Raw genomic sequence first — 12,654 nt, forward strand, 5'->3', positions numbered from 1 at the left:
ATCTCCCGCGGAGACTTTTGCGAGCGGCTGAGTCTTTGGAAACCCTACGAGGTACCCACAAGACTGGGGGTTGGACTAGATGACCTTTAAAGGTCCCTTCCAACCCAACACATTCTATGATTTTATGACTGCAGCCCGATTTCTTGCCTCCGTGCCCATGAAAGCCTTCGGGGAATCGTCCTGCACGTGAGCGTTGCTTGAAAGCCTTTCTTCTTGGAGCGCGATCCCATCGGTTGGTGTCTCCATGGAGGGCAGACGCTTGAGAGAGTCCCGAGGTGATGGTGCCAAACTGGGCACATTCCCCTGGCAGTCGTGCAGATACGTGACCCACGTTCTTCTTGGCATGGAGATCGACTGAAGTCCGTTTCCTCTCTGCCTGCGGTGGAGCCGGCTCCAATCCACAGCTGGTTTCACAAAGCTTTCTGCAATTTTACATTGTGGGTTGGACGTAGCCCAAAGAAGAAGATTATTTTTTTTTTCCTGTGGGCAGAAGAAGAGGGGAATTCCTTCTCAGCGTCCATCTCTTGGAGCAGCAGGAGGTCTCTGCTGGGTGTCACTGAGGAGCAGGTCACACCAGAGGTCCCAACGCCGGCTGCTGTGAACACGCCGTGTGGGGAACGACCTTGGGATCTGCAGCCGAGGGCAGAGCCACGTAAACAAGTAGATGTTCAACTAATGCTCTAAAGCCAGATAAGAAGAAACCCAAAACCACGTATACTAAGCATAGCTTGAGTCTTAAGCCGGAGCAGCTTGTGATGTTCTGCGGGGTGTGCAGCTGGGAGGGCTTGTCCTCTGCAGAGGGCACCGAGCTGGAGCTTGGGAAGTGGGAGGTAAATTAATTCCTGAGGCTTGTGGGGCCTCTTGGCAGAGGATTGATCTCATTCTTCTCTGAAGGGGGTGGAATTCACCTTGGCTTCTTCATCCCTGAGCCCCAGCAAGGTTCAGCTGTGGTCCTCTGCCACTGTAGAAATGGCACAATCTACCAACAGCACCAGTTCCTGGCGACTTGTTCTGAAGTTCTGCTCAGAAACTTCTAGAAGTTTCTCTCTGGAGCTTGAAGTAACCTCCTCTCCTGGGTCATTGACACTCAGCGCTGAAGGGCCGAGTACTGAAGAACTGAAGACCTCCTGAAGTCATGGGAAGTCCACCAGCCACCTACCAGCCACTCACACTGGTATTTGATGACCTGATATGCCCTTGAAGAATTGGGAAGGGAAGATTGGTACAAAAAACCCACTTTTTGTTCACCTTCAAAATACCTTTTGAGAACATCCATCAACAGTGGCACTTCCCAGTCACTTAAATGACCCATCAAGATAAAGAAGTTCATGTTTTGGCACATCCTATTGATGACTGAAGGTCCGTATTGAAGATCTACTGACTGTGTTGAAGATCTGCTCCTGAATTGTGAAGCCTCCAGCTGGACCTCGGTTTCTTGCCCTCATTTCAAGTGCAGCTCTGATGACACTTTGTCATCTTATGGAGCTTGGCTGGGTTTCAATGGGAATACACAAAGCGTGGTCTTGTCCTTAACCAACGTAAGAAAATACGGGCTCTGCTGTCAGGGAAAAATGGTAGTGAGGGAAAATACGGTGTTAGAGTGCCTTGGAGAAGTAACTTCAGGATAAAGTTCCTTCCCATTCTGCATCACAGCAAAGGGGAATTTCTCCTTTAAACAGAGATATTTGGGTGGTTTGGGATTCCCTAGTATGGAAGAGCTGTAGCTCTGGTGCGCAGGGCAGGGAGCGTGGGTTTATCTAAAAACTTGGAATGTCTTGGCAAGAGTCTCCTTAAATTGGGAAGAAAAACAGTTGAGTTTCTCAACGGAGCTGTAAATTGAAAACAAGCCTTTTCCAAGACGAGAGCCAAGGTCCTGGCAGATGAGAGTCCAACCCCGTCCAGCCTGGTTTTCGGTGCCTTCTGGGTGCCGAGGAGGAGCCTGAGGGAGAGGAGTCCTTGGCTGGGACCCAGAAGGTCCCCTCTCACCAAACACACAACCACATGCCGTCCTTCCATCCCAGGCCAGACAATGGACATCTCTGCGTGTGATGGATCCTCTGCGAGGATCAGCTTCTCCCTTTCCATTAGTCCCCAGCAGGTCCAGGATGAGCAGGAGCCGCTCGGGGAGCCCAGGAGAGCTCTCCCGAGATGTCATTTATTTATTTTTTTATTTTATTTATGTCATTATTTGTCATTTGCAGCCCAGGTACAGCCCACCCAGGGCCAGACCTCGCTGTCCCCTCTCGTCTGTCTCCCCTCACATTGCTCCATTGATTTGCTCTCCATTTTGAATGGTGAAGATCTTGGGTGGGACAAGGTTTTTGTGGCCTTGAAATACTTACTTCTGGCTCAGACGGTTCCACTTGGGGTTGTAGGATGGGTTTGTGGGCCTGTTTTTTTCATTGCATGGATAGTTGTACTTGGTCAATGAAAATCTATCTGCTGTGAGCGGCTACTGGTGTTGCTGGTTGAGCTGGTGCATCACCAACCTCACAAACGTTGGTGGTAGCGTCAGTGTAGGTTGGCACCTCATTTAAGGTCCCCCTGATCCCTAGGCGGTGCCCGGGCAGGGCAGGGGGTGGTTTTGGGGGAGAACAGACAGAGCTTCACTTCTCCTGGCAGAAAATGGGATTTTCCTCAGTTTGGTCTGGGTTAAAAATAGCGTTGCTGCTCGTACAGCATGAGGTTCTCCAACTTTTATCGGTTTATCTCAAACTGTGAGAACTTTTGGAAGAGAAGTTGATGTTTAAAGGGTGGGACAGATCGATGCAGCTGGTTTCTGACAGCGTAAGCCCGAACACCTCGTTGCCTTCAATCCAGTAGCTGAAGTACACGTTGTGGAAACTCATCACGTCTTGATTTGAAGTTGTCCAAAGACGGATGTACCACATTCCTCAGGAATTTGGGTCCGGGGTTTATTTGTTGCCACCATTTTAAAAAAAAAAAACCCAAAACCAAACAACAAAAACCAACCAGAAGGTTATATTTCATTTGAATCATGAGGCTGGTTCTTGCAAGAAACCCTTTAATACTCTTATTTCTTTCATTGGTGGCACTAGTTCAACGTGGTTTTTCAGACCCATTATGAAGGGAACCTCTTTGTTGCGTTTCAACTGAATATTTGCCAAATCTTTATTTTTTCCCCTTATACTGGGCAATGGCCATGTCTCCAGAAGCAGGTGGGACCACGCAGAGAGGGTCTGCTGGGACTAGGGGTCTGGTGGGTGGCCACAACCAGAGACCTTCCTGCTCCCTTCCAGGAGAGCCCAGTCCCGCAGGGGCCAGGTTCCTTCCTGATGCCAATTTATGTCACTGAACTTGTGCGAGGACTGAGTTTCCACCGGTTTCCCCCAAAACACAAAGGTAGAAACCTGGAAAGACCTCCCTGTGGCTGCGGTGGGGTCTCCTTCAGAGGTTGAGCCTTTCCAGGCTGAAAGCTGGAGCTCTGCTGAACGGGTACACGTAATCTCTTACTGCTTTTTGTTGCCGTACGTAATCCCTACCCATTTAATCCCATCACGAGGAAAAATAATAACTTCCGGGCAAGATTAAGACGTGTCTGAATTTGAACGCTTTTGAAGTGGAACATGGAGACGTCCCATCTGGGGGTTCATACCTGCTCCGGCAGATCTTCCTCTCCCTTTTTTTTTTAATTAAAGGCAAAGGTCTTAATTTTTGTAAAAACACTGAAATTTCAAATTAATTTGGGGCTTGATAGAGGAAATCTTGATGTGGTTTAGCAAATTAAGAAAATACGCACTGAGTATTTAATACATGAAATAAAGTTGAGAGTGTGGAGTTGACAATGTAATTTCTTCCTGGGCACGATGAACGTTCTCCTTGACTTTCCGGATCTCTGTTGACATCAACATAGAGTAAATAAGCACAGGGTTGGTCTAGATTGTGGCTGGCCAGTCCTTGCCCCCTGGACTCCTTCAGTGGAGCTCAGGTAGCCCAGCAGGCTCAGCCTTGGGCTCTCATTCTCTTGTCTCCTGCAGGTTACAGAAGGCCCAGGAGGAACATCGCTCCGTGGAGGTGGAGAAGGTGCACCTGGAGAAGAAGCTGCAAGATGAGATCAGCATCGCCAAGCAGGAGGCTCACCGGCTGCGAGAGCTGCGGGAGGGCACGGAGAACGAGCTGAGCAGGCAGAAATACGCTGAGCAGGAGCTGGAGCAGGTAAGGGTCCAACCAGACCTGGGTGCAAGTCCGGAGGAGACAGGGAACAGCAGGCAGCTCCTCACTCTGCTTCACCCTTCCGAGAAACCCAGTGATCTTCTGCTTATAACGCTCTTCCCCCTTGGCTTTTCCACTCCTCTCTGTGCAGGAAAAGATCCAAGTATTTCTTCCACTACTCCACATTTCACATCCCTGACACAATCCCAGCCTGGCAGTGGTTGGCAGAGACCTCTGAGACCCCCCCCAGTCCAAGCCCCTGCCAGAGCAGGTCCACCCAGAGCAGGTTGGACAAGAACGCGTCCAGAAGGGGTTTGAATGTCTCCAGAGAAGGAGACTCCACCACCTCTCTGGGCAGCCTCTTCCAGGGCTCTGCCACCCTCACCAGGAAAGAAGTTCCTCCTCATGTTGAGATGGAATTTCCCGTGTTCCAGTTTGTGCCCATTGCCCCTTGTCCTGTCCCTGGCCACCACTGAGAAGAGTCTGGCCCCATCCTCTTGCCCCTCGCCCTTTAGCTCTTGCTCAGTATCGATGAGGTCCCGTCTCAGTCTGCTCTTCTCCAGCTGAACAGCCCCAGGTCCTTCAGCCTTTCCTCAGCAGAGAGATGCTCCAGACCCCTCATCATCCTCAGAGTTTCCGCTGGACTCTTTCTAGCAGTTCCCTGTCCTTCTGGAACTGGTGAGCCCAGAACTGGTCCCAGTGCTCCAGCTGTGGCCTCCCCAGGGCAGAGCAGAGGGGCAGGATGACCTCCCTCCACCTGCTGGCCACACTCTTCCTGATGCCCCCCAGGAGACCACTGGCCTTCTTGGCCACCAGGGCACGTTGGTGGCCTGTGGTCATCCTGTTGTCCACCAGGACTCCCAGGTGTTTTTTGACAGAGCTGCTCTCCAGCAGGTCACCCCCAATCTGTCCTGGTCCATGGAGTTATTCCTCCCCAGGTTCAGCACCCTGCACTTGCCCTTGTTGAACTTCATGAGGTTCCTCTCCCCCCAACTCTCCAGCCTGTTCAGGTCTCACTGGATGGTGGCCCAGCCTTCTGGTGTGTCACCCGCTCCTCCCAGCTGTGTGTCACCAGCAGACGTGCTGAGGGTACACTCTGTCCACACGTTCAACAGTGCGTTGGGCAGCAGGGACCATGTCTTGAGGGCGATGCTCGTCGTCCCTGCTTGTCCTGCAGAAAGAGAGGTGTCGAACTTGGCCTGTAGCTCAGCCCTCTGACTTCTAACTCCCACTCCAAACCATAAGCTCTTTCTTTTTTCCTTTTGTATTTATTCAAGGTTTTAGGAGATATTTAGAATGAGTTTGGTTGCTCTTACCGGGTTTTCTTGTAGATCAGAGACGCGTACAAAGGAAATTTCCTTCCAAGGAAATTTAGCTCTAAATTAGAAGTCTCTACAGCAAAGTTAGAGTTCACACAATTCTCAAAAAGGATTAGTTTTAAATTCAGACTTGCGAGAAAATACATCCCTAAGTTATACCTTGCAATATGTGTTCTGCCTGGGCAGAATGTGGTGTATAATGTGCTGCTGGCAAAAAAAGAAACGAGGTTGGCAAGTATCGGGTTAAACTGAAATTGTGTGAGCCAGAACTGCATGAGCCAAGCCCGTACCGTGGATATTCTGGGGCCATCGGCACGTCCTCCCAGCGTGACTGTGCCCAGCCTTTTATGCCACCACGGAGGACGGGGAAGAAAATGAGACACGAATCCAGGGTTTCCACTGACAAGGGAGGAACAAGCGTCCTGGGCCAGCGGGTAACTGGGGAGCAGTGGGACAGAGCCCTGGTCTGCAAATAGTCAGCAAAGAGCAAATTTCCTTCCTGCTTGGAAAACCAACAGCCCAGATACCCACTGGTGCCTCTGCCAGCTTTGGCCTCATCGTAGAATCATGGAATGGTGGAGGTTGGAAGGGACCTTTCAGATCGTGGAGTCCAACCATCAACCCACCACTGACAAACCCACCACTGACCCATGTCCCTCAGCACCACCTCTGCCCAGCTTTGAAATCCCTCCAGGGATGGCGACTCCACCACTGCCCTGGGCAGCCTCTGCCAAGGCTTCACAACCCTTTCCGGGAAGGAATTGTTCCCAAGCTCCATCCTCAACCTCCTCTGGTGCAACTTGAGGCCGTTTCCTCTTGTCCCATGGCCTGTTCCTTGGGAGAAGAGACCAATCCCCACCTCTCTACATTTCTACATCGTCCAGCGTTGTTATTCTAACTGGTCCTCCAGCCTCCCCACGGTCATAGAATCATAGAATGGTTTGGGTGGGAAGGGATCTTAAAGCCCCCCCAGTGCCACCCCCTTCCCTGGGCAGGGACACCTCCCACCAGAGCAGGTTGCTCCAAGCCCCCTCCAACCTGGCCTTGAACCCCTCCAGGGATGGGGCAGCCACTGGGCTCCGTCTTGGGACAGGCATCGGGGCACCCGTGTTCACACACAGAAATCCCAACATATATTGTGGGCCGTTAATTAAGGATGTGTGACCTTCCTCGTGTAACCCCCAGGCCCCGTACCCTGCCTGCTCCTGGCCGTTGGAGATGGGCTCATCCCTCCCTCTTCCCCCCCACCTCCAACTTTGATTTGGTGAGAAACCCGTAAAGCCAGAGGTGACTGAACCGCTCTGTTGTTTCTCAGAGGCCTCCGGGAGGGATGCGATGCCGGGGTGAGTATTGGTTGTCCCCACCTGACCCACACCGTGTGATTATAACACCCTCACCCTCCCAAGCTGTGGACCACAGATGACATTAACCAGTCACTCCCACTGACCCTAAAACTCATCCGATTTCCAGATATTCTTGGGTCCCAGGCAATATTCAAACAAGACCTTCTTTAAAATGATACTGGGGGATTTGGAAGCTCCCAGTGGAGTCGGGTGTTCCTCTCTCTGTACATTCTTGCTCTTAGTGATCAAAATATGGGATCTCAGAAATCTTCACAGGAGAACGCAGACACACAAAGTACCTCCAGTTTGTGTTGATTCCCCTCCAGAACCGAGAGGGTTTTGTGTTTCGGACACCCCCGTGTCGTGGCTCATCTCAACCACCCGTCCTTGGCTGTTGTTCTGCACCGCTTCCCTTTTCCACCATTCCATAAAAACCCCCTTGTTCCTGTGGATGTTTTGAGCACTCCTCCACCCCAAGTACCCCGTAGCAGATCTCCTGCCCCTTCGTTCTCCGTATTCCTAAATCCCAGAGGCTTGCGGATCGTGGTGAGGGTTCTGCCTGCGGTGGGAGCAGCGCCTGGTGCTGCTGGTCTCAGAGGGGGGAAAAACCACCTTCCTGGGGTCTGTGAGTGGGAATTTGGGACTTTTTAAATGGTTTAGGCAAAAATCACGCTTAACAAGACTAAATCACACACAAGTCGTTGACCTTTTCTGTGCGGTGCCTCCTGGCTGTTCCTAGATGGACTGTGCAAACGTCCTCCAGGATAAAATATGGGATTTAAAGTGTCTGTGCGGAACGTGGTGCTTTTGGCTCACTGGAAATGACACCTGGGCCAGGCGTGGGGAGACGTGACTGAATTTAAATAACACGTCAAGGGAAAAGATCCAAATTGGAGCAATGTTTTAAAAACCCCACTCATCTGCAGCCCACTGGCAGCTGTGCTCTGTGGGGAGCGAGGAGGCACCGGGATGTGGGATCCTGCACTGGGACGTTGGGAAGGGTCCGGTCACTGTCTATGAGACTGTCAGATCAAGGACCTAAAGAACCAAAAGAGAAAATGGGACAGACCTCATCCATCATCCCAGTGACACCAGTGTGGCCCTGACTGATGATGGACCTTCCCTCCCAGCTCCACCTCTGTTAGGAGAAGGTCTGCGTTGGTGGGACAGGGCTTGCTGGGTCCATGGAAGCTCTTGAAGGTGCTTAAGGCTGGTTTGTTTCAGCAGCAAAGGAGTCTGTTGTACAGTGTATGACCATGTACATCCTCCTGAGCCTGGAGGGGTTGAAGAGTTCATAGAATCGTAGAATGGTTTGGGTGGGAAGGGACCTTAAAGACCACCCAGTTCCATCCAGGGACACCTCCCACCAGAGCAGGTTGCTCCAAGCCCCCTCCAACCTGGCCTTGAACCCCTCCAGGGATGGGGCAGCCACAGCTTCTCTGGGCAACCTGGGCCAGGCTCTCACCACCCTCACAGCAAAGAAGTTCTTCCCCAGATCTCAGCTCCATCTCCCCTCTTTCAGTGTCAAACCCTTCCCCCTCCTCCTATGGCTCCCCTCCCTCATCAAGAGTCCCTCCCCAGCTTTCCTGGAGCCCCTTTAGTTGTCCAATCCACCACCGCTCTGAGCTGTGGTCACCATCCTTTGGTTCCTCCGGTGCGGGACACATGAACTCCTTGCAGGGCTTGTGTCAGGCTTCAGGTTTGTTAAAGTCTCTCCATATCATGTGTAATGGGAGAGAAGCGTTAATTCCTGATGCTCTCCAGCACGAAATGCTTTTATGTAAGGGTTTGGTATCTTCAACTTGCAACAAGTCACCCACTTTCCTTCTAATTTTGTAATCACTCCCTTCTCCAGCGAGATGAGTGAGTGCGTGGAGGAGACCAGAGCGATGGTGCGTGGAGGAGACTGAGCTGGGATGGGAGGAGAGTCCCCCAGAAAGCGGCACGAACTGCTGATTCCAGACGTGTTCTTTCTTTTCCTGACCAAGCAGCACATGGTTTATGTCTAAATATTTTGCTCGGCTTGCTCCAGCGTGAAAGTCGTCTCTTGACGAGCTCCCTCTGTTTGGCTCAGGACCTAAAGGAGAAAAAGCGATGCCGGCGCGGGTCTGTCAGCGCTTCTGCCTCCGGAGGAGAATCTGGGGGTTGTGCAGAGCAGAGATTTCTGGCAGCTGCGACAAACGCCCCAAATATCGGCACCTAAAGCCTGAGTCTCTTCTAAGGAGCTCATGCGTGGGGCCCTCAGCTCTGGAGGGTTTCCCTGCGGGCGATGCCGTGATGAGGCAGAGGAGCTGGTATGGAGAGGGAGAGCGGGACGGCTCTGCTGAGAGCTGAGGATCATAGAATCATAGAATGGTGGAGATTGGAAGGGACCTTCCAGACCATGCAGTCCAACCATCAACCCACCACTGACAAACCCACCACTGACCCATGTCCATCAGCACCACCTCTGCCCGGCTTTGAAATCCCTCCAGGGATGGTGACTCCACCACTGCCCTGGGCAGCCTCTGCCAAGGCTTCACAACCCTTTTCAGAAAGAAATTGTTCCCAAGCTCCATCCTAAACCTCCCCTGGGACAACTTGAGGCCATTTCCTCTTGTCCTGTGGCCTGTTCCTTGGGAGAAGAGACCGACCCCCCCCTGGCTACACCCTCCTTTCAGGGAGTTGTAGAAAGCGAGAAGGTCTCCCCTCAGCCTCCTTTTCTCCAGGCTGAACACCCCCAGCTCCCTCAGAAGTTCTCCAGACCCTTCTCCTTGTGCTCCAGACCCCTCACCAGCTCCATTGCCCTTCTCTGGACACGCTCCAGCCCCTCAAAGTCTTTTCTGTCGTGAGGGGCCCAAAACCGGACTCAGCCCTCGAGGTGGGGCCTCCCCAGTGCCCAGTCCAGGTGGACGGTCACTGCCCCAGTCTTGCTGGCCACACTGTTGTTGACACAGGCCAGGATACTGGTGGCCTCCTTGGCCACCTGGGCACACTGCTGGCTCATGTTCAGCTCCTGTCGACCAACACCCCCAGGTCCTTTTCCATGGGGCAGCCCCAGCCACTCTTCCCCCAGCCTGGAGCGTCCATGGGGTTGGTGTGACCCAAGGGCAGGACCCAGCCCTTGGCCTTGTTGAACCTCACACGATTGGCATCGGCCTGAGGTGCCAAGGGAGGACGGCATGGTGGTGGCTTGAGGTTTTTGAGGAAGGAGCTCACCTTTGGGATGAAAGCGCTGTGGGATGTTCTGGGTATCTCAGCAGAAGGCTTGTCTGTTGGGTGGCTCTTCTCTGTTAGGTGGCTCTTCTCTGTTGGGTGGCTCCTCTCTCCCACTTGCCTGCAGCACCACCTCTCCTCCTGGTAATTTTTGCTTCTGTCACGAGTAAGATTAAGTTGTGTGGAGTCTTTTTTTTTTTTTTTTTCTCCTGGTCCCTTCAAATCGCCGGGTTGGCAGCCAGCGATTGGGGTGACCTCTCAGGAGGGCAGGTTGTCCCCGCCGCTGCTGCAACGCCGGCTCGGCCGCTTCTCTCCCAGGTACGGATGGCGCTGAAGAACGCGGAGAAGGAGCTGGAATCCCACTGCAGCTGGGCTGCCCCCGAGGCCCTGCAGAAGTGGCTCCAGCTGACTCACGAGGTGGAGGTCCAGTACTACAACATCAAGAAACAGAACGCGGAGAAGCAGCTGCTGGTCGCCAAGGAAGGGGTGAGAATTTCAGCGTCTTTGTCCCTGCGTGCTCCCCTCGCAGTCGTGGGGAAAGGTTTGGGGAGTGAAAACTAAATCATAGAATGTTTTGGCTGGGAAGAGACCTTAAAGCCTCCCCCACTGCCACCCCCTGCCCCAGGCAGGGACACCTCTCACCACACCAGGTTGCTCCAAGCCCCCTCCAACCTCCAATCCCCTGCCCCAGGGATGGGGCAGCCACAGCTTCTCGGCGCAACCTGGGCCAGGGTCTCACCACCCTCACAGCAAAGAACTTCTTCCCCACATCTCATCTCCATCTCCCCTCTTTCAGGGTCAAACCCTTCCCCCTCCTCCTAGGGCTCCCCTCCCTCATCAAGAGTCCCTCCCCAGCTTTCCTGGAGCCCCTTTAGGGACTGGAAGGGGCTCGAAGGTCTCCCCGGAGCCTTCTCTTCTCCAGGCTGAACCCCCCCAACTCTCTCAGCCTGTCCTCCCAGCAGAGGGGCTCCAGCCCTCCCAGCATCTCCATGGCCTCCTCTGGCCCCGCTCCAACAGCTCCATGTCCTTCTGATGTTGGTGGCTCCAGAGCTGGAGACAGCACTGGGGGGGTGTCTCCCCAGAGCGGAGCAGAGGGGCAAGAATCGCCCCCGTCGCCCTGCTGGCCACGCTGCTGGGGATGCAGCCCAGGGTTTGGGGGCCTTTCTGGGCTGCCAGCCCAGGTTGCCGGCCCATGGCCAGCTTTTCCCTCCCCATCACCCCAAAGTCCTTCTCCTCAGGGCTGCTCCCCATCCCTCCATCGCCAGCCTGGGCTGGGACCCGCCTGTATGGACACCTGCAGAGTTGGTGTCTCTGCACCTCCTTTATTTCCCTTTTAATCTGCCTTTTTTTTTTTTCTGGTTGAAGTGCGATGCAAAGCTTCTTAGAGGTCTAATAGGGGCTGAAAATGATAACGAGCTGCTCGGGGCATGGCTGTGCCGAACCCATCAGCTGCGTTGGCCCATCCCGGGGGGTGCTGGACCCCCCAGTACGGTGCAGGGCATGGATTGCTGCCTGTGCCACAGCGCCCTGGGTAGGCAGAAGGCAGAAGGTTTTGCCCCTATTAAGCCTAATCCCCGCTGTAGGTGATTTACGTGCACAGGCAACAAAATCTCTAACGTCTGTAGCAATGAATCATTTCTGTATTCCCAGTTGTTTCCCATTTTCTCTGCCAACCAGAAAGCCCTGGGCTGCGGGGATGCTGTCCTGACTTGTGTTTGTCCCCGGGGACATCCACAGCGGGCAGAGCTGCCGGCCTCGGGAAATCTCCCGGCCTTAATATGTTTTTATTCTGAGCGTTTTCACCATTTCGATGGTTTTCCTTCGGCTGTGTCAGGGCTCCTGTCCTCGCTTGGCCTTTTGTAAGTCTGGAGTTGATGCCGCTGGGTCCCCAGAGCCGGGTGGGGAGATTTCGTTTGGGATTTACCCCGTGCCACAGAGAGAAGGCAAAAAAAACCCAGCCCCAAAACAAAGAAATCCTCCCCAGTGTTCCCCAGCGTTCCTGCGGAATAAAGACAAAACGAGGCGTTATGTGAGCCCTTCGCTGGCCGAGGTCACCGGTTCAGTTCCCCTGCCACTGGGAAAACTGGGAGAAGGGCCAAGGAGGAGCATGAAACCCGCAGCACCCTGCTGCTCGCTGCTGAGGAATTCCTCGCCCCCCGCGCCGGGAAGAATAACATCCCTCAGTAAAAGCCCCATTCGTGCTATTCCCCTGTGTGCAAACAGCTGCGGGGGCTATTTCTGTCTCAGCCCATCCAGGATGTTCTCGTCCCGGAGGAAACGTCAGGTCGTCTTCTTCCTGTGACCTTTGTCTGTTGATGTTGCAGGCTGAGAAAATCAAAAAGAAGCGAAACACCCTGTTTGGGACATTTCACGTGGCTCACAGCTCGTCTCTCGATGATGTTGATCATAAAATCTTAACTGCAAAGTGAGTATCTGCTCAATGTCTTCCCTTATTCCCCTGCTCCTCTTGGGTGTTACAGACCCGAGCGTGCCCCAGCCCGTACGGGAGCTCTTGGTCTCGTTTTGCTGAACTTTGGTTCTGCTGACTTCCTAACTGGGGGGGGGGCTTGCTCCTTTTAATCAATAACCGTTTCGTTTTACCTGTGTGAAACAAGAAATCACAG

General features: G+C 53.3%; 1 protein-coding gene across 3 annotated transcripts in view; it reads left to right on the top strand.

The window, feature by feature from the left end:
* The window catches only part of STIM1 (stromal interaction molecule 1), a 110,518-nt gene that overhangs the window by 78,849 nt on the left and 19,015 nt on the right, over positions 1 to 12,654 (top strand). For all 3 annotated transcript variants that reach the window (XM_074144603.1, XM_074144588.1, XM_074144596.1), the window contains exons 7-9: positions 3,999 to 4,176; positions 10,349 to 10,516; positions 12,355 to 12,455. In XM_074144603.1, the coding sequence (XP_074000704.1) occupies positions 3,999 to 4,176; positions 10,349 to 10,516; positions 12,355 to 12,455 (447 nt within the window). The remainder of the gene's footprint in view (positions 1 to 3,998; positions 4,177 to 10,348; positions 10,517 to 12,354; positions 12,456 to 12,654) is intronic.

Source organism: Numenius arquata, chromosome 1 (assembly GCF_964106895.1).
Source record: "Numenius arquata chromosome 1, bNumArq3.hap1.1, whole genome shotgun sequence".
Taxonomy (NCBI): Eukaryota; Metazoa; Chordata; class Aves; order Charadriiformes; family Scolopacidae; genus Numenius; species Numenius arquata.